The 23,637-nt window shown below is 32.3% G+C and overlaps 1 protein-coding gene across 1 annotated transcript in view; it reads left to right on the top strand.

The window, feature by feature from the left end:
- The first annotated feature begins 6,306 nt into the window (after positions 1 to 6,306).
- The window catches only part of LOC108908176 (zinc transporter ZIP1), a 59,065-nt gene continuing 41,734 nt past the window's right edge, over positions 6,307 to 23,637 (top strand). The window contains exons 1-2 of the mRNA XM_018712111.1: positions 6,307 to 6,397; positions 18,839 to 19,791. Of these exons, the coding sequence (XP_018567627.1) occupies positions 18,957 to 19,791 (835 nt within the window). The 5' untranslated portion in view covers positions 6,307 to 6,397; positions 18,839 to 18,956. The remainder of the gene's footprint in view (positions 6,398 to 18,838; positions 19,792 to 23,637) is intronic.

The raw sequence follows: 23,637 nt of genomic DNA, 5'->3' as shown, positions 1-23,637 counted from the left end.
TTTCAACCATATTTCATATTTCACAGATTTAAGCGACAGCTACTTACTGTTTTGGTTTCTCCATAATCTCAAACGTAAATACTGGAACTGCTCTCTGCAGCACTCACACAATACAATTTCACCATTAGTCTTATTGCGTCTTATTCACAAACAAAAAATGCAAATGGCGTCGGTCGACACTCGGCAGTCGCAATACTCGCAATCGGCGTCGGCGTGGTCAAGTGGCAGGCAATGGCGCATGCGTGCTGTTTAAAAATACGTCTCTTGAAAAGTTAGATGATTTTCTTTAATGTACCATAAAAAGGCCATCATAGCATAAACTGAAATTGCCTTATTTATGGTCAGTTGGTAATTGACCACATTTGGGCATTTTGTGGCAATAGGTAACTGTACAGATTTATGGTAAGCGAGTAAATAACATACATTAGGCCACAAATGGCTCGCCAGAGCCATCAAAAAGCCATCGATAACAGCACTGGGCCAATTAAGTGCCGCAATTTGTGTGTTTGCTGGGCATAAATCAAAATCAGCCTTGAAGAAAATCAAATTAAAATAAAAATTAACTCTTTTGTTTTATAAATAAAAATATAATATTTTGGGTTAGATGCGAACATAAAATAACCTGAAAGCACTGATGACAGCAGCAGCACTAATCACAGAGCATAAAATTAACAACCAATTCCACATTACTCCGAAACCGCACGTGCGCATATAAAAATTGGCAATATTTTGGCAACAGTATTAATCGCAGAGCATAAAATTTACAACCAATTAATTCCAGATTAATCCGAAACCACACGTGCGCTTATAAAAATTGGTAATATGTTGGAAGTTGCCACGTGCCAACAAAACTAATAACTTTGTTTCTGCAGTACATTTCTAATAGTTTGCGAACAGCTTTTATCATGCAGACGCGATTGTGGACTATTTTGATTATGGATATTGCGGTGCAAGAACAGTTGTTTAGTTAGATTTTGACATTCCATACAAAAATTGGACATTAAATAAGTGCGATTAACCTTAAACTTTTCTGACATTATATGTTATAAGAGGGGTTTGCTGAAAGTCAAAGAGAGTAGAGGGAAAAATGTTTTACAGGGTGTTTTATAAACATCGGCAAAAATTCAAGGGGTTATTTCCTGGACTATTCCAAGAATATTTTGACCTGACGATTTTTGAAAAGCCGCTTTGTTCCGAAGATGCAGGGAAAAATTTTCGACAATAACAACATTTTCTTAATCTACAAGAACTGTTGAAAATAACTACCTCCAGCTAGGATGCAAGAATCCAATCTTCTCTTCATTGACTGCCGACCAGGGTCGTTTTTTATTAAGTCACACCCAGCAATTATCCGATTTCTTAAATCTTTCACATTTTCAACTGGAGTAGTACAAACTAATGTCTTTAGATGGCCCCACAGGAAATAATCTAGGGGGTTTAAGTCCGCGGATTGAGCAGGCGATAAGTGAGATCCACCACGACCAATCCAGCGATCTCCGTATGTTACTATTAAAAACTCACGAGCAACCACACTAAAATGCGCTGGTGCACCATCGTGCATAAACCACATTGCATTTCTTGTTGCGAATGATACATCCTCCAGAAACTGAGGTAGCGTTTATTCCAAAAAATTGCGAAACACCTCGCCGGTAAGTCTTCCTGGTAGATATACCGGTCAAATTGGATAGTCAATCACAATTCCAACCCAAACGTTCAACGAGAAATGATGTTGAAAACGATCTTCAGGTACCTCATGTGAATTTTCTTCAGCCCTCACATGGTTATTGTGAAAATTTGAACCAATGTGTGCAAAAGCCATTGACAGAATGCAATACGTAGAGGAAAACCAGCAGGAAGTTCTTGAACGTGCTGTATGTGGTGTGGGTATAACAAATAGTCCCAAAGAATATTCCTTACTTACATTCAAAGTATTTGCAATTTTTCGAGTAGAAGTACCTGGATCTACTTGTAACATGATCATCACATTCTCTTCACCTCCTACCGTTCTTACAGTCATTGGTCTTGCGTCTGTTTCATGAAGACGTTGATGAATACTTCGGAAGGTTTTTCTATCAGGAACATTACGGTCAGGAAATCCTCCCTTTTCTCTTTCAAGAAAAAATTATACTCGACAATCCCAGTGTAGTACGTTATACTTTTATACAATTAGTTTTGTCGAAAATTTTTCTCGCCCTTTATCTTCGGAACAAAGCGGCTTTTCAAAAATCATCAAAGGACAAAATATTCTTAGAATAGTCCAGGGAAACCCCTTGAATTTTTGCCGTATGTGTAATAAACACCCTGTAATTTACGATATTACTATGGGAACTACAATTTTAATCCTAATGATCCATATTTTTTACTTAATTTAGACCATAATTAGTAATTAAAAAAAAACACTAATAACGTAACTAGCACATCTCCAAAAATTCTAAGGAAATACGAGTGCATTCAAAATTAACTAAAAAGTTTATTTATTTATTTTATTATTTATTGATACACTTTTCTACATGTGCAAAAACCCAACTGCAGAACAGGAGGGTAAAGAGGAAAAAGTAATTACAGAAGAAACTTTAAAAAAACTACAACAAACAACAAAAGTAGAATTAGACAAAAAAATACGTTCTTAAAAACTATTTTGTAATTAAAATAAAAACAGAATATCAATAGTTAAAAATTGCATTTAAAAAAAATATCAGCTAAAATTCAATGGTTTCATATTGGTAACGCTGGAATTGAAAATATCCAATTGATTTTCTAATAAATTATAATAATTACACTTTGTAAATAGACGAATATTTTAATATATTTGTACGTGGAGTAGAGCTATAAAAAGTGTTTCCCTCTCTTGAATTGACGTGAAAATTAAGTTGATGCAAAAGATCCGGACAATCAATTCAAAATTTTAAATAAGAATATTACACATTGGCAACGACGCATTAAATTAAGACTTTTCGACGAATGTCGATCTAACAGTTCAGATTGTGGAAATCCAATAGGTGGAAACACACCATCTATTTTAAAATTAAGAAATTTAATAAACTTTCCTTGTATTGCTTCTATATTCTGTATAAATAAATTGTGAGAACAAACGGGAGCAGCATATACAGGGCGATTCAGTCATAATGTCATTAATTTTAACTGCGTATTCGGAAGGCTTAATAAAGACAGAAAATCAAAAAAAAAAAATTTTTTTTACTCGACTTTTAAAAATGAAGGAAATCAACCCATAACTCCCGCTACGAGAGCGGCCCTGGCAGATGCCCGGATGCTCGGAAAATTTCGTAAAGTAATGTCACGAACAGTTGTCGGCTGAACCGAACAGCGTTGCCAAGTTCACATCATAATGTGTGGTTCACATTTACTGTTAAACGTATTCAAGTAAATAAAGGAGCATGCTGCATTTTATTATAAATAATTTGAACAATTGTATTAACTTAGTGCAGAATGTTTTAACAAGCCTGACTCTCGAAGTCAACTTTCGTTAAAAGAAAATAAATAAAGCAGAGGTAGTTACCTGTTTGTAGGCACACCGCATTTTATCAAATAAAAAAGTCGGCACACTACTAAATACCCAAATATACAAAATACACTACACACGGTTACAAAACCATTACCTAACAATTTAAAGCGTTTATTCAAATCTACCACCCTCCATATCTCCCGCATTTTTCCCGCAAAGGAGTTAACATAACACATTTTCAAAAAGTTCAAGCTTTAGAAGCAGCTGATTTCCCCAATCGTCTTGAATTTTGCAATTGGTTCCTAAGTGCAGCAGAACTTTATTAACAAAGTGCTCTGGACGGATGAATGCTGTTTTACTCGTGCTGGCATTTTAAACAGGTAAAAAACATAAGTATTGCTTTCTCAAAAACAATAAGTGCCTACCTAGGTTACACCAAAGTTTAGATTTACACTAAAGTTTACATTTATTATGTAAACTTTGGTTATACGCAACTGCATATTGAATAATAAATTGAAATACTAATACTGTGTAGTATTTAACATAATAAATTATAAAACGTTAAAACGTTAATAATATTAAAAATGATAAATTGTAATAACCGTACATTGGAAAACAATCATCCGTATTCATTACTTTCAATTTTCCTTTGATAAAAGACCGACAACTTTTTGCTCTACTTTGCAGTTCGTATTAGTCTAGGAGCCAGATAGGGTTCCGTTTACTAGCTATAAAAATAAAAACTTTTTACAGCCATTTAAACATTTGATTTGTTGATAACAATTAAACTCACCACTTTCAGGCTTTGCGACCAAGTGATTTGGATTCAGGAGCTCAAAATACTACGAATACGAATAAGTTGTTTGCAGCCGTGGCACTCTGTTGTCTGTTGGCCATGGCACCCTATCTGGCTCCTGGACTATTTGTACACGTGCAAATTAAAATGTGGGTCATTGACCTAGATACAGGTTAAGCTAGGTCGGAAACACGTACCGAGTTGTTTATTTGTCTCCGTCCGATTGTTTTTTATCTTCTATTAATTACAGTCAATATTTAAATACTACATACATTTCACCCTCTCTTTATAATGTATCTAGTGAGTGTTGGTTTTATATGTCATTATTTTTGTAATGAAATTGAAATGGTTGTGAAATGAAATTTAAATTACTTGAACTCTTGGAGTTTTGTAACTTCAATATTAAATTTTATTTAAAGTGAAACAAAACTAATTTCTTTGCAGCCATAATAGTCATAATACTAAGCCCCAAGGCTTACAGCAAAAAATTAACATTATGATGTTAATAAAAACTGATGATTTTTGGCAAGGCATGCTTAGACCTCCTCCAGGTTCTTGCTGGGCAACAATAACAATTTAATGTGTTGATTGCATAATTATAAAAAATAATGTATAACATTTTAAATTATTATTTGCTGACGTGAGCAAACCGTTTATTTATTGTCTTTATATAAGCGAAAATATATAATAATGATTTGAAAATTTTTTTTTCTGCTTAAATATGCATTTATTTTTTTTTTAATTACGCCATCGTATTATACTCATTTTTCTCTATCTGCTCTTAAAATTAATGACATTATGACTGAATTCAAGCTTAGATCGAAAAAAATAATATACAAAGTTTTTAGCATGTTTATTTAAACAAAGTCTTTATCGTTTCTCACATATGATTTACACGCTACAGATACTATTTTCTCGGAGTGTGTATTGAAAGATAGTTTGTCGCCGAAAATAACACCGAGATCGCGAAAAATATTTATTATTATTAGATATTAATTAAAGTAAAACCGCTAAAATTATAGTCAAATATTATTTTCAAAGATTTTAAAGTGAAAAACATTTTATTACACTTCATAACATTCATCCGAAGTTTATTCAATTGGCACCAGTTGTCAGTTTGAATTAAATTATTTTGAAGACGTATATAATAGTCGATGTTCGCAATAGTTGAAAATATTTTCAAGTCATCCGCATAGAGAAAGGTAATTAATATCTGGTTATATCATTGATAAAAATGAATTAATGAAATTGGACAGCAAGGGCCCAAGAACAGACCCCTGTGGAACTCCAAATATGGCTGAGTAATCCATAGACTTACACCCTTTAAGTATCCAAATAATTTTAACAGGAAATTTGAGAGACTAAACTTATTAAGCTTTGTCAGAAATATTTTATGATCAAGCCCGTTGAATGCCTTCGAAAAATCTGTGTGAGTAACATCTGTTTGGAATTGTTTAACATTGGATTCAGCTACAATCTGTATGAGTTGATCAAGTGGCCAGTATCGGACAACTTGGATCATCAAAATTAATGAGCATGTTCCGAACAATCGGAAACCGTTAGAGATTGCTGAAGAAACAAGCCTAATAGGTTAAAGTAAACATGTCATTGGGTGGCCACATTTAGGGGATGCCTCATTAGAAACTTCGAGCAGTTCATTAGTTTTGTATTAATGCTTCTAAAAAAATATTATCTTGTATGTGTATTTATGCAAATTGCATAAGCCTGTAAATAATTATTTGTTATTTAAACAGGAACTCATATTTATCACGAAAAAGATAAGTTAAAGTTCAAACTATAAAGAATAGGTAATTAATACACCATATCACTGAAAACAATTTAAACACATCGATATACTTTCTGGGATAGTTAACGCCAAACGGCTACTAAATTAGTGCTTTATCTAATCACGTTCATTATAACTTCTGGTATACGTTTAATATTCCTTTAAATATAAACAAGGTTAAATGTTTCATGATAAATAACAAAACTGTTGGGAATATGTGTTTCCAAAGGCTGTTATTATAAGTTTCCTTTATTGCTTAGTTGTTTCGAATGGTGATGTGTAGGTAATTAGTCTGACACTAGCTTGAGTATCAGCTACCTCAAGATACCAACTAAACTGACATTGCAACTGTGTAAGTTTTATGAAATACATATAAAAATTGATAATGTATGCAATTCATCGTCGATTTTATCGTACATAAATGTAATACGAAATAAGTGCAAATATATATTTCCAAACAGTAAAGATTTGAAAATTTCAATTTTTTGGAAGCGAAATTGAGGTACCTATCAACTTCTGTTGTAATAAATTAATTAAAGCGATTTCTCATGTGATGCTGGTATTTCTGGTGACACTATTGCTTATCAAAAATAATAATTATTATTTATTAATCAATTTGACTTTGTCAATAATAGAATAATAATTACTATTTTGAATAATTCTACAGGTAGTTCTACACAGAGACTAGTGACAGTTGGTAATGTAATATTACATCAGACAAGTAAAAGCTATAAGCATGTAATTTTCCACTTTTTGTGTAATTCATCCATAACGTAAATTTATATTGTCGATATACGTATATTTGCGACTGTATAGTTTTACTAAAAAACAGGAAAATTACATAGTATTTTTAAGAAGAAAAAAGTCTAGACCTTATTATTTTGTTATATTTTTAGAAAGAATATATTTTATCTGCTCCCACTATAGTAGACTATTACATTGTTTTTTTAAGGAGGTAAGTGGATTTTACCGTAGAAGTGGAAGTTACTGTAGACAACGGGAGGTAAATACATATTTTATGAACAAATAAATAGAAATATTTGATAAACATTACATTTTATTAATTATTATGAAAGAATATTTATAGTACTTAATAATTACATTACATTTAGTAACATTTATAAAATCCATTTCAGTCACCGGACGCTCAATATTATCTCACTGATCCATTAAAACACGTACTACTAGAACCTGGAATTGAAGTGTCATTGTAAAGAATCCTGTTGGCTATTTCATTTTTGTTACTTAAACTGTCAGCAACATAACATTCTACAATTGTGGCTTATTTCCAGCATAGATCTATACTAATAAATCTATGATTTCAACCCACCATGTCTCTTGATTGCTAATACATCAATTCCTGTATTAGCCAGAAACGTTGCCGATGTTCTTCGGAATGAATGGCCTGTATATGTTTCAGAATGTTCTAGATTAAAAAACTGTGCAATCTTATTAGGAATCATAGAAAGGGCATTCTTGCCGACTGGTTGGTTTTAACATCTACCTGCTTGATACCGCATAAAAAAGCGTGAAAGTTCAGTTTTAATTTTCAATCTAATCTTGATATATTACTTGAGAATTTCTAGGTGAGAAACAGAACCCAGACGAGAAGTACATAATTGTAAACATACGTGACATATCATTTTTAGAATCTGGAATTGTAACTACAATAATGTCATCGAAATTTTTGAAATTGACGTTGTCCCAAGTAAGTTTGCATAACTCATCAGAACGGCGTGCTCCTGCAATACCTAAGACCGTCACTACTTTCATTAGCAAATATGTGTTATTGGGTGCCTTGTAAATATGTGTTATTGGGTGAACGAGAAAATCGTTGACTTGTTCTCTTGTAAAAACGTTTGACTTTTTAGGTGTATAGCCGTCATTCTTACGTTTCAAAAATTCTCTCAGCTTGGGGTATTTTGATATATCCACGTTCTCCTCTTCGAAAATAGTTGACTTTCGACTTCTCGGACAATAAAAATTCGCAGGCAGCATTTGGCCACTTTCTATTTGAAAATCACTCATTTAGAAATAATAATTCAAAACCAGCAAAATTGCAACTTTTATGTTATAAACTTTGTTTATAAACGCCTTAGAAACGATATAAATCCAAACAACCAAGGCAACTTTACAAGATTCGGAACAATGTCAAAATGAAATGAAGAAATGTCAAAAAATAAAACCTAATCTTTATTTCATGCACCATAAAGAACTGTGCGAGCAGATCAAAATGTTATATACCACACAGCAGTTAAGTATAATTTACCAGTTTCGGACTCTATTGCCAGCTCGGGCGCAAAATCGTTCTCGATTGGTAAATAATACTTTATGGTGTAAATATCTATTTTTACATATTGAAATATTTTTCCACGACTGGTTACGACGTAAGTGAAGGGAAAATAGCATTGAATAAATTTAGATTTATTAATGCAGTAAATGACACACATTCTCTATAATAAAATATACATTTCTGAATTATGTATATCTAAAACTAAATAATACGGGAATATTATTTAAACTAATCAATTAAACGGCTTTCTTATAATAATTGTACAATGGCAAATTTGGTATAGTAGGTTTAAATTGACGAAGTCAGTAAAAATTAAAAATATATAAAGCAATCTCTGTAAAAAGCCTCCCTACTCTGGTAGCATAATCGTGTGCAATTCTAATACAAGTTGTTTCAAGTTTACTTGAAATAGCCAAATTGTGTCGGATTGTTTTGTGTCTATTGCTGAAATTTATATCGTTTCTTATGCAAGATACTTTTACAATACTTTCACCAGACTTAACCAAAAGGACTTGAGTCCAAAGGGATGAATTAGTATAAGTCAAGTACAATATGTCTTACTTAATTCTAATGTAAGTCTGCAACATAGTCACTTGCTTTAATTTACTCCTTTGTGCTTAAGTGTCCTGAATCAAATCCATCGAAAGCTTTGATCAAGACAATTGCACGATGAATCTTGCAGTAAACCTGATGCTGATTTCAGCAGTAGGTACACAGCAGTCTTGTATAAGTGTCTTGTGCAAGATTTTACTACCAGGGTACTTATTTAATTTATTTATTGGACAAAGTATATATTTAATTTTAAACACATTATTTTAGTGACGTCTTTCAATATTTAAATTTAAAAGTGAGCTACCAAATACGTTTTCCTACTCTCCAAAACCATATAAAGCTTGTATAAATCATAGACTTCTTTAACTATGATTAAATAAGCAATATGTATAGTTTTTCCGAAGTCAGTTCGGAAAACAACATGTATAAAAACGCTTAACAATAAAATTTAATGAGTTTCATAGGCGTCACTAAAAAATTACAATAATTTATATATGTGTAGAAAATATCTATTACCTATATGTTCATTTGGCCACAACATATTTTAATTATTTATGTTCTCAAACAATTTTATTTATTTATGGTAAACTTCGTTTCAAAATTGTCATATGAATGATTAACAGAAGGTGCCTATAATATATTAAAATTACCTGAATCGCACCAAATTCCACATTGCTGCACTGCACTGCTGGGCAATTTGTCAACCACTTGTCAACAACTGAGATTTATGGCCCAGTCGCCAAGTGCGGCTGTGTTATACACCGTTTGCTCGCGCGCGCATTGTTCAATTGGACACGTATCATGTGCGTTTAATTCATTTACATTTTTCGTGTAAAAAAATCATTACAAATAGTACAATTTCTATCAGTGTATTTATTATATATTATATACCTATGCACTTATAAAACAACTTTTATAATGACACTCTTTTTTATTAATAGAGCATAAGATTAAGATTTGTTTAGTATTTTTAACAGTGGAAAATATACTCAGGCAGTTATGCGTATAACCTTGTACATAACTCGAAAATAAACGAAGGTATCTTACATCTGCTGTAATAGTTCAATTTGTCTTAAAAATCAGGCATTATTTTTATCCCACTTGAAGTTTGTGACCGTGTAAGCATTGCAACTGTTTAGTCAGCTCTGACAAAATCGAAATCATGTCTTCAATAAAAATAATGTTATAAATTGATTAAACGACCACTTAAGCCTCCTAGATTAGTACCCCGTTGATTTAAAATAAAATGAGCAAATCATTTTTGTCGTTAAATTAAACTTTGAGGATGCAAACGGCAATAATAAACATACTTTCTTATTTTGATTAACACACCAGTTAATCAAAATCTAAATATCTTTTGAAGAAATGAAGATATTGAAATGTAATTTTCAGTATACAGTCACCTCAAATCAGTAGCGTACATACGAGATGTACCGAGTTCATTTTTCTCAAAAAATGTGACATGCTACTAAAAAGAATTAGTTTTTTTTTTATTTTTAACATCAAATTTTATTTTGACCAAAATTCACCTTTTTTTACAGATTTTACCGTTTTGGTACAAATTAGCAATTTATAAAGATGATTATTTATACAGGGTGGTCCGAATTTTATGCAGGAAACTTCGAGGGCAGATAGATCTCTTTAAAATAGTAGGTGTTTACCTTATAAACGTAGGTCTGAAACGGCCTCGTTTTAGAGATACAGGGTGTTGAAGTTGTTAAAAATATATATATTTTTTGCGTATATTTCCGGAATCTATTAACCCATTTCAATAAAATTTAGTACAGATAATGTATGATAGTAGGCCTTGTATTCCCTAAAATATGAGCTCTAAAGGGTCAACCACTGGTGTACAACTAGACGGAGTCACCCCCTTTTTTATAAAAAAACTTACGCCACTATATTTTTTACATGCTATTGTAACGGATTTATATTCTATTGCACAAAATACGTAAAAAAGGTAACTTGAATTTTTTCCCTAAAGTTCGCCGTTCTCGTACCAACACAATCCCCTTGTAGCAGACACTTCTAATCATAATATTCTAAGAATATTTATGTTTATGCTTAAAACTAAGTGCAATTTGTAAGCATATCAACAAAATTCTTTACACTCGCCGCTTTCATCTTTTTGGATTAAAGCGATATTTGGAAAATCACGATGGAGCAATGAAAGGCACATAAATGAAATTTTAAGAGTATTTGACGACAATCCTCGGCTAAGTACACGAAGAACGTCTTGGCAATTTGGGGTGAGTAAATCGAAAATTTGAAAAGTACTGCATAAGGATGGCAGAAATCCGTACCATTACAACCTGTGCAAAATTTACTTCCGGGAGCTACAGATAGACGCCTTAATTTCAGTGGTTATTAGAATTCTTACTAACTAGAAATACTTTGGACTGATGAGGCTGCATTCACAAGGCGAGGGGTAGTGAATTTTTTCACAATTTGCATATTTAGTTGCAAGAAAATCTTTTGTAAAGATTAGGCCTCCAGGGGAAACTAAAACACATCAGGAACACTGTCTCACAGGTGATATGGAAAGAATTTTGTTGATGTGCTTACAAATTGCACTTACTTTTAAGCATAAACATAATTATGCTTGTAATATTATGGGTTGAAGTGTCTACCACAAGGGGATTGTATTGGTATGAATAACTTGAAAATGGTGAATCTTAGGGAAAAAATTCAAGTTACCTTTTTACGTATTTAGTAAATTAGAATATAAATCTGTTACAATAACTTGTAAAAAATACAATGGCGTAGGTTTTTTTCATAAAAAGGGGGTGACCCCTGTCCTGTTGTACACCACTGGTTGAATCTTTATGGCTCATATTTCAGGGAATATAAGGTCTACTATCATACATTATCTGTACCAAATTTTATTGAGATCGGTTAATAGATTCCGGAGATACAAATAAAAAATCAATTTCAACACCCTGTATCTCTAAAACGAGGCTGTTCCAGACCTATGTTTATAAGGCAAACTCCTATTATTTTAAAGAGATCTATTTGTCCTCGAAGTTTCCTGCATAAAATTCGAACCACCCTGTATAAGCATTGCTCTTTAGATCCTTCGTTTTTGATATACAGTGTTGAAGTTTAAAAAAAAGGTTATAACACTAAGTACCTAACTAATAAATTATTTTATGATTTTTGTGATTTTTACAATACGGCCGCACATGACAATTTTTTTCCATTTGTGCTCATGCGCAGAAGTAGTAAATAACAATTATGGTACAGTTTAATTTTGATATTTCAACAAACAAAGATGCAATAAATATTGATGCAGATGTAACCGGGGAAGAATGAATTATAAAAAAAGTAAAAACAAATTTTGCTTTTTTAAAATTGTTTATTAACGATTTTTTGCATAAAATTTTTCTTTTAAATTTTTTAAATAAGCCATTTCGATGGGAAATTCAATTCTCTAAATAATTTTTACTATGAACTCCAGCGAAATTTTGCTTCGTTCTCGAGCTACAATAAAAAAACTGAAAGGGGTGCATTTTCACCCTTATCTCCAATTTCCACCCTCTAATTTAATAGCACGCGGTTTTTTCATCTAAAATGACCATTTCAACGATTCATGTAATATAACATCTTGAACGTCATAGTTCCTTTCAAAATCCTATAAGCAATAGCCTATAAGCAGGAAGCAGTGATTTACAATCAAACTACATATTATAGTTTTTACATTTTAATTTTATTAGTATCAAAATTAAGTAAATCAATGTTTATTTTATCATTTTATTCATTTGCTTTGTATTTGAGATACTTTATTTACCTAAAGACCTTCTCCAAATGTCCAATTCTTGATCACGATGCCGAATTGATGTTCCTGGAGTCTCAGCAACACTCTCACGAACTACTTCGATGTTTTGTGTTTACGATCACTAATTGATCCAGTCTCCACGTATTTTTCAATTAATCTCTTCACAGCTTTAAAGTTAGATCCCTAGTCTGACCATATTTTATACGAAAATTGAGAACCTGCCAAGCCTTCATTATTTTTAAAATATTGCTCAACAATGAAAACGTGTTATTCTTTCGTGTAGCGCTCCATTTTTAATAACCCTGAACTGTTCCCTATAATTCTGTCTTTTTTTTTCGTTGGCGACACTTTATCGCACAAATGGCGCAAAATTCAAATCTTGCGTGAATTTTGGGACATCCGATATAAAGAAAAAAATATGTGTATACATATTTTTTGTCAATTTAAAATATATTTTTGGTTGAATTGTATTTATGTTTAATATTATGAACATTAGCCACTTTTAATGATTACCAATTATCATGTCTTAAAAATATTTCTTGTTATGAAAATGTACCTCTGTTGTCTCTTGTGATGTTTTATGAGTACGACTAGTGATTCAGACCTGTGTCACTTTATGTATATCGCATGTCATAATCAGAGACAGTCAGTGGTATGTAGGTCAACAAACTATTGAGTTATTTCAATAATGTAGTTGTACATAATAATTTTTTCAAGTTCAGTGCTATCTATGGCCTAGTAAGATAATATTTCGTGTGTTTACCTAGCTAAATGTCTATATGAAACAAAAATAGTATCTTGGCAGATCCAATTTTATAAATATTGATGGATTAAAACGATATTAATGATGACAGTCTATATCTAGCTGTTTTCTTGGAAGGACCTGATGTTGGATTGTGTTATTGATAATGATTTGGTTAAGAATAAGGCTAAGTATAAGGTTAAGATAACGTTAGTAGTACTGATAATGATAATGATAATGATAATGATAATGACAATAACAATGACAATGACATTGACAATGACGATGACAATGACAATGATAATTATAATGATAAAGATACAGCTAATGAAAATGATAATGATAGTTTTACTTATGATAATGAAACCCTATAGATGAAATTGCACTGGAAATTTTTTGATATTCAAGATGAAAGATGACTTATCAGTGCAAAACACTATTGAGTATTGAATGTTTAACTGCTTTTCTTATGTTCCATAAAAGAAACATTTCAAAAGATTCGGAACAACAAATTCTAATCAAATTATTTGTAAGGAATAGAATTTACTGTTTATTTTCTTTGTTTAGAAGAAAGTGATTCCAAGAAAAAAAGGAAAGAAAAAAATATGGAATAAGTGTTGTAATAAATCAAAATGCTCTGGGTTTATTTTTTTTTTTTGTTGGATGGGGTGGTAAAATATTAATTTAATACCTAGTACATAATTTATTTTAATTAGGAAAACATAAAATGGATAAATGTCCTCCAGAAAATGTTAATAAGTGCAAAAAATGCAAGAAGGTAAAAAATACATACGTGAGAGGGCCTTACAGTACATTTTTTTAAATATTTAATACTATACAGGGTGTTTCAGAAAGACCTCCCGTAAATACAGGGGGTATTTCTCCTGTATTTACGGGAAGTCTTTCTGAAACACCCTGTAAGTCTCGAAAATAATTGTCGACACATGTATACATGAAATTTTTTTCATTCATTTGTGACATAGAATCCGCCATTAAAGTTTCGTCAAGTACCATTTGGTACCTCAGGCCTACTTTAGCAGGTGGTCACTTCTTTTTAGTTCTTTATTTTACGAAATCTGTTTAGTAAGATGGATCGTGATGCGGTTTTTTGCATTCGATTCGTTGGAGCGTCCAGAAAGTTTGTGATCAATGAGAAATGAAAATTGCATCGGTGCATAAGTAAAATGCATTCTTAAAATTGCATCTCGAAGAGTTAAAAAATGAAAAATTTATAACTCGGAAAATATTGACGGAAATGAGTTCAATTTTGCTATTCGGGGGATTTTGGGGTCGCTGAACACGAATATCACGACGGCAACGGTCTCCGAGGTACCTAGTGCCCAGAGTGGCCGGTTTCCACGTCGTCTCCTGGAGTTTTGTGGAAATTTGTTATAAACTTAGCCGAAACTCGTTACCTCGGGGTTTTCTAGGTCGCTCAACACGAATATCACGACGGTAACGGTCCTAGAGGTACCTAGTACCCAGGGGCTGGTTTCTGTGACAACTATTTTATTCTTAATTATTTCCTATTATAAAAATACATTTATTCATTACAAAAAATACATGTTTTCAAAAAAATATTATCTATACTTAGATATCTTTACAATTTTAATGTTTCTTATTTAATTTTTTAATTTTCATTATTATCTTCTTCATCTTCTTCATATAGTGTTTCCAGTTCCGAAGAAAATATGTCATTTGCAGAATATTTTCATTATTCGTGCAATTAATGCCAGCACAATTTTTGCACGCGATGCTGCAGTTTTGCACCCACAGAAAACCTAATTCATGATACTTCGTGGACCAGGTAACTGAGTCATTTTTAGGGGAACTAAGGTTTGTTGTTTTAATCCCATCCCCAGTCTGTCGGATTCAAACCATTTTCGTCCCCATATAGGCAGTATACTCTTTTCAAGTGTTGCCGATGCCAAACTTCTTATTTTTGGCCTAGTGCCTATATATCTATAGGCACTAGGTACCGCGGAGATCGTTGCCATCGTGATATTCGTGTTCAGTGACCCCAAAAAACCCCCGAGTAGCAAAATTGAACTCATTTCCGTCAATATTTTCAAAGTAAAAATTTTTTACTTTTTAACTCTTCGAGTGCAATTTTAAAAATGCATTTTTCTTATGCACCGATGCAATTTTCATTTCTCATTGATCACATAGGGTCACAAACTTTCTGGACGCTCTAACGAATCGAATGCAAAAAGCTGCATCACGATCCATCTTACTGCACAGATTTCGGAGATAAGGCCGTTTTTAGTGCTTCATTTCATCGACTACTAAAAAAATTAAATGTATCGTTATAGTTATTTCCAAGGCTTAATAGATCATTTATTAAGGAAAACAAATACACAAACCGGAGGTCGATATCATTTTTCGTTTTCAGGTTATTGGTAAAGTAGTGAAATTGTGCTTGAATAACATTGACAGTCCAAGCCAAAAACTATATCAAGCAATTTTTTTAATATGTGGGTACATTTTTTCATTTTTTTATTAATTCCAAATATCTGAGCATTTATAAAGATTTATTGTTTCCATAACGAGGCAGGCCAAGTAAATGCACAAATGAAAAATAATATCAAACGATATGTGACAGCTCTTGCTTCGTAGAAAATTAGTGTCATTTGTGTGAGAAAAGTACTTGTGTTCCTTATGAAATTCTCAGGACTCTTAACTAATTTTCTAACACTTATTTAGGGATTTACAAACTAACACAATAATATTATCTTACGTTCTTGCACTGCGAAATTTTCTTACAGAATGTAGTGGCATCTGGCTAAACACTGAAATACTTCTCTGGAGTAGCGTATTCTACGAGGGTATCGCAAAGCGTATTCTCTTGAAGCTATAACGGCATTTTTCAAATATTGAAAAAAAAATGCCAACATATCATACGCTTCCACATTAGTAAAAGGCATATTCCTTGTTCACAGAGAATCCTTATAAACTTAAATTACTAATGTAAGAAATGTTTGTTCATGTAAAAGCTGTACATCATCTAATTTCACCGTTTTTACTGATTCCGAATTAAATACACACACAATTCGTAGCCTGCTATGCGCGTCTTATGATTTCCGCTCATTTGTATTTGCAGGTTAACATACAGGGATGGCCAGAAGTACGGAATAAAATTCATATCTTTTGAATGGGTAAATTTTTTTAAAACGCTGAAACACAACTGATTTTGATTTTTTCCCATCTTTCGGTTATATAATAATTGATTTTTCTTCAACCCCCTAACCCCCAGCTACCCCTACTTTTTTTTCAAATGGAAACATAAGGTATGAGGGGGCTCGTTGAAAAGCTTATAGAAAACCGAATCCAGCCATACCAAATAAACAAGTTTTATTTTTTCAATAGCAAGGTTTTTAGGGTTGTATAAAACACCTACTTAACAAGTGAAATAAAATTTAATTATCTTCAGTGTTATCCTCCATGAATTTGCACAGAATAAAATAAAGAATTTGAAACTGTACCTATCACTGCTAACGCAAAAAAGATATATTTTTTATGTTGCGTTTTTTTGGCACCACTTACTTGCCAGGCTTTCTGGTTAATTTTTCGCTTTAGTTGTAAATTGGAGTTCGAAACGTTACTATTGTGTCAAAATCAAGTTATTTACTGAATTGCAATGGTATTGTCGGAAAGGCAACGCATCGAAATCTTGATATTGCTTGGATGTGGAGACAAAATAAGAAGTCAGGCTGAAGTGCGCGATTTATTTAATGCGAAATATCCCGAAAACCAAATCTCGCAAGGGACAGTTAGTAAAATATTTCACAAATTTGAGGAACACGGTACAGTACAGACTTTGCCCAAAACTGGACGGGCACGTGCTTTGAATGAAGAAAAGAAATTAGACATTGCATTAGAACTTGTTGAAAATCCTCATACTTCAACTGTTTCATTGGCCCGCAATCACGATGCTTCTCGAACTGCAATTCGAATGTTTCTGAAACAAGAGAAATACCACCCCTATAAGGTATGTCTTGTCCAAGAGCTTTTGGAAGACGATTATGATAGGCGATTACAATTTTGTGAGGAAATGATGAGACGGTGTGACGACAATAATGGTTTTCAACGAGACGTACTTTTTTCGGATGAAGCTACGTTTTATTTAAATGGAGTGGTTAACAGGCACAACTATCGCTTTTGGTCCCAGGAAAATCCACACTGGACATGCGAATCGCATACGCAGCATCCACAAAAAGTTAATGTATGGGCAGGTATCATCAACAACAGAATCTTGGGCCCATTCTTTTTTGAAGAAAATCTTACTGCCGCACGCTACCTGGATTTCCTAACATTTGACCTGATACCTGCTCTAGCTGTGATTTTCCCTCATGAAATTGATCCAGATATACCGAATGAAAGAATTTGGTTCCAACAAGATGGCGCTCCCCCACATTTTGGTATTGATGTTCGAAGATACTTAGATGAAATGTTTCCAAATCGCTGGATTGGTAGACGGGGTACAGTTGAATGGCCGCCAAGATCCCCCGACTTAACACCCCTGGATTATTTTCTTTGGGGATATTTGAAAGAAAGAGTCTACCAGGACAGACCGGATAATATTGAGAATTTAAAGAACAAGATTAGGGCGGAGATGCATAATTTACCAGCTGAAGTCATTCAGAATGCTGTGGACAGCTTTTACTATCGTCTTGGAGAATGCCAAATAGTGAATGGAGGACATTTTCAGCATTTGCGACATTGAGTTTATTTTTGTAAATTATCTAGTTGTTTCAATTTCTAAATGAAAAAAAACTTGCTATTGAAAAAATAAAACTTGTTTATTTGGTATGGCTGGATTCGGTTTTCTATAAGCTTTTCAACGAGCCCCCTCATGCCTTATGTTTCCATTTGAAAAAAAAAGTAGGGGTAGCTGGGGGTTAGGGGGTTGAAGAAAAATTTATTATTATATAACCGGAAGATGGGAAAAAATCAAAATCAGTTAACGTGTTTCGGCGTTTTAAAAAAAAATAACTTAAAAGATATGAATTTTATTCCGTACTTCTGGCCATCCCTGTATAATGCTGTACTTTCATCTTCCGAATACCTGCTGTTTTAACTTAACGCTTATAAATTCCAAAGTTAAACTCAAGATAATGTAAAAGTTACGATATAGTATATTAAAGCATAATTTTCCTTGAATGTAGGGTCTTGATAAGTTATACGTACTTAAAATTGTTAACAACTATTTTAAAATGACGCGAAAATTATCGGAATGTTAAGTAGAGAATTACATTAAATTGTTTGGCTTATGCTTATCGAGTATGGTAATGGTGGGTCATTAGGAGGAGTGGTGTATTTGTTTATTATTTAAGGTATATCTGCTTTTATTTCAAAATATGTTGCATAGTTAAATAACGAAATATATAAAATAACTTTAACAACGCTTATCCATTGATTTGTTTTGTTTCAGATTACCGTAAGATGCAGTTAAGATGACGCTGCACTGTTAACTGGATAGTTGAAACCCTTGCAGGCAGCTATACATATAGAGTAATAGTGATAAACACTGTGATATATTTATATACAAAATGGAGAGTGTATTAAAAAATTCGGCAGCGCAGGAAGCTGCAAACAATGATCTGATGTTAGCAAAATTCGTATCAATGGCTGTCTTAGGAGTTTGTTCGTTTCTGTTAGGAATTCTACCGATAAAATTAACAAAACTAATTTCGATAAAATCAGTGGACGGAGATAAAAACTTGTTAATATCATTATTACTATGTTTCGGTGGTGGCGTCTTACTATTTACAACGTTTATTCATCTACAACCTGAAGTTCGAGAAAGTTTTGAGTCTTTGGGGAAACGGGACGCTATACCCGAATTTGGAAAAAATATCCCACTGTCGGAAATAGTGTTCTGTTTTGGATTTTTCTTCGTGTATTTCATAGAAGAGACGGTGCATATGTTACTAGACAGGAAAGTGCACAACAACGCTCTACATCGGTCTTTATCAGTGAAAAGTTGTAGTTCAAAGGACGAACTCTCAATACCCAGAGTAACTTTAACGAAATTAGATGATGGAAGCATAAGTTACATCAGCACCTCAAACAAAGAATTGTTTAATTCTCAGACGACTATTAATGTAGAGAAACAGTCACATGCTCATCATCACATGAACGATTCACTAAAGAGTTCTTTCACTGGTTTCTTGGCAGTGTTAGCCTTAAGTTTCCACGCCGTCTTCGAGGGATTGGCTGTGGGTTTGGAGGGTAGTGTCGATAAAGTTTGGTATTTATTTGCAGCTATTGCTACCCATAAGTTAGTAATTGCTTTTTGTGTGGGTGTGGAACTGGTAACTTCTAAGACGAAGGTTCTTCTGGTGCTGCTTTATATTGGAACTTTTGCCATCGTTACTCCATTAGGTCAGTATTCGTTCTTATTATTATTTTGATAATTTTACTGGACTACAAGCCCATCGGAAGTTTTAGAAACGTCAATTCTTGTTGGTATAGGTGAGTACACAGGTAATCTAAACCTGTCCACTAAGGAAGGAGGGGAGGAGGATGGTTATCGGCATTTCTAAACGATATATTATGTTATACAAAAACCCCAACTGGACCTAATACCGTACAAAAATAGCAATACCGGAAACCAGGAAAATTTTTGATTTTCTGAAAATTTTGACCCGGTTTTTGGTGATTTACTACAGTACGGCATTTATACTACAAATTTCGGATTGATATGTAGATAACTTTTTTAGTGACGCTGTACGTATCTGCTGATACAGGGGTTAGAAAAGCAGGGCGCAACCCTCTATTTTAGCCCCCATTGTTTCAAGTCATTGAAAAATGTACGCCATCGATTCCACATGATTATTTAACTCTCCAAATAATTCTTAGCAGCTATGCCGTCTGAAAATTATGGTTAATGCAAAAGTTTATAAACAATTACTTGTATTTTGGAATTGAGTTTTATTTTTTTCGATAAGATCATTAATTCCTAAACGGCAACGAGTTTTTTGATAAAATATAACCAAAACTATCGTACTAAATCATGGCCGGTCATAATTAATGGTACAAATTTAAAAAACAAATAAATAAATTTTGAAAATTTACAATATTTTGAAAATTCCTTGTTATAAACTAAAAATGTTATATTCAAAATATTATGGCTGTAATTGACTTTTCATAAGTAAAAAAATAAAAAAAAACAATGCCGTACATTTTTAACTAGTGGATTTTACATAGCTGATAATATGTTTCATTAAATTTTTACTACATTTTTGGGTCATTAATAACTATACGGCATTTACAAATTTTCAGGAGTATAACATAAAGAATGAAAATTACAATGTCGTACATATTTGTTGCAACAATTCTCCGAAACTGTATAAGTCCAAAATGAGTTTTATCCTAATTTCAAGAGAAATTTAATTTATACCGTAGAAATTATAATGGCATTGTCTTTAAGATTAAAAAAAAATGTGTATAGAGAATAGAGAAAATATTTTGAGAAATTTAGAAATTTAATGACGCGTGCAAGAAAGTATTATTTTTAAATAAATATAATAATAAACAATTAATTTTAACTCAATATTCATGAGAATTCCTATATAAATACATTTAAAAGTAATATAATACATGTTTTGAAGTAACAGAATAGGGGTTTGCATCCGGGGTTTCTCACTCCTGTATCGACAAATATGTACAGCATTACAGAAACATTTTTCTATATGATATTGTAATTCTTATTATAGAAAGGCCGTACAGTCTTAAATAATTTGTATTAAGGAGAAAATAGTAGTAAAAATAAAATCAATTCTTGCAAGTAAGGTACCTGTACCAAATAAGGCCACGTTAAGCTTTAAGCTTCGGAATTTTTGTTAGTAATTTCCAAAAATACATAACATTTTTAGGGCATCAAATATACTTCATTTAGAATGGTTTTAGGCTATTGCCACCAAAATTGATTAATCTTGTTTTGGTTTTTTAATTTTTTTGATTTTTAGTGACAAGTTAGGAACACCTGTTCCCATTAAGCCCAATTACCTAATGTTGTAAATAAATGTTAATAATTATCAATAAATCATATGTATTTCTATAACTTTATAAAAATAAAACATTTATGCAAAAACAAAAATATATATTTAGCATTTATTTAGAATAGATGTGTTTAGCCAATTTGACCACATTTATTTTCTCTTTCTCTTTATTGAATATGTCTCGCACGACAACTTGGGCAGTAGAGTTCAAGGCCTTTCGTCTTTTTATAACTGAAGTCTTCAACTCTGGTGTTGGCAGTAGTTTTTGGATGCTTCTTTTTACCGTATTATTTGCACCTGATTTCTGCATATCTACTGAAAAAAGTCTAACAAGTGGAACATCATTAGAATCACTGCTGCCTTCAGAATCAGAGTTGTTAAATTACAGTGCTGTTAAATTACAGTATTCTGTTTCGTGGCAAAGTTACCTGTTTTGACAGAAAAAGACTCTGGCCTTATTAGGAGCTTGGCCTTATTTGGTACAGATACCTTAATTCTTATTTGCAAAAATATATTTCAAGCCATTTAGAACCATTTTTTACGGCATTTTGTTTTTGTTGGTTATTGTTGTCAGTATTAACAAAATATATTAATGCCGTATAAAAATTTTTCACCGTGAAATCCTACTTTTCAGAGGAAAATTAATTTTCCTATAGTAAGCACATGTAAGCAAAAATGTCATTATGTTATAAAATATAATTAAAATTAGTGAATTTGATGTTGGTTCAAATCACCCCTCATACGCTACTTACAAATAGAGGGTTGTGCCCTGTATTCCTAACCCCTGTATCAGCAAGTACGTACAGCGGGCGTCGATTAAAAATTTATCTATATGTCGATCCGGCATTATAAATGCTGTACTCTAATAAATCACCAAAACCCGGGCCAAAATTTTCGGAAAATCAAAAATTTTCCTAGCTTCCGGTACTGCTATTTTTGTACGGCATTAGGACGAGGTTCAATTTTCTTTGTATAACCTATATACTTTAGAAATACCGTACAAAAATGTTTTGCGGAAAATCACCCCCCTTGGTGGACAGGTTTAGCTTACCTGTGTACTCACCTGTATCAACGAGAATTGACGGCATAGTTTCTAAAGTTATTGTTATATGTGGTAGTATTGATTTATAAGTAATTCATGCTGGGTCAAATGACCCCTTGGAAATTTTCGATGGGCTTGTAGTCCATGTCGATGTAATCTTACTTAATAGGTAATTCAATTATTTTCTTCTAAAATTCTATTTAGACTAATATAAATCATGTATTTCGCTCTTATTTACATAATTTTATAATACTATTAAAACTAAAATAATTATTAATGTTTGGTTATTTTTCCCTAATCACTAAAAATATATGACTACAATTTTATTTGAGTTGATCTACTAACGATGTTTTTAATAATATTATAAAAATTCGTTACATGCGAATGATAAACAAATTAAAATCAATACAAAAATATTTATTATGATTATTAGCAACATTAAAAACACAGTTACTATAAAAGATTGTGTGTTGTTTTGAGTTTACTGGTTGCACCTCGCTATTTGCTGATTTAGTATTATCTTCTTGTTATATTTTTGTCATGATTAAACTTAGGTATTAAGTACAGCTTTTCCTTCCCATGGTTTCAATTATATCTTTATGATAATCCATAGCCAAATGTAAGTGATAATGATTGATTGTTCATGTGCTCTGTACTTTTAATAAGTTGTTGTTCTCCAACCCTCTTTCGGCCAAATTTTGGTCAAAGTCGCCCTTGCAGAATGACCAATTAAGTTTTTTATGTTTTTTTAATGTTAATTTCCATACCAGAAGCTGCAGATTTAAACAAAAATGATATAGCATTGTTCCCAACTGGGCAGTTCTTGTACTATCCCCTTGAACTTGTTTCCTTCTAGTTTGGATTTGGGGTTAAAAAACAATCTGTCAGTCTCAATGTGATTTTCTAATTTTTTGATCAATTTATTGTACAGATGGGCAGGACATATTTGAGGATTATCCGAATTTGTAATTTACTATATCTGCGATGTTTTGGAATCATGTTGTGTAGTTTTAGAGAAGATTGAGTTATACATTCAATTCGATTTGTTACGTTTCCTAGATTATCAGTTTCTTCTGTGAAAAATTGAATGAAAGTAGGAAATCCTTCCTTTTCTCTGCATGCTAATTCATTTGAAGCAATATGAAGAAAATGGGTTGTAAATCTTTTATATATATATATATATAT

Source organism: Anoplophora glabripennis, unplaced genomic scaffold (assembly GCF_000390285.2).
Source record: "Anoplophora glabripennis isolate ALB-LARVAE unplaced genomic scaffold, Agla_2.0 scaffold369, whole genome shotgun sequence".
Classification (NCBI taxonomy): Eukaryota; Metazoa; Arthropoda; class Insecta; order Coleoptera; family Cerambycidae; genus Anoplophora; species Anoplophora glabripennis.
Note: the sequence above shows the minus strand (reverse complement) of the source record. Positions and strands in the feature narration are given on the sequence as shown.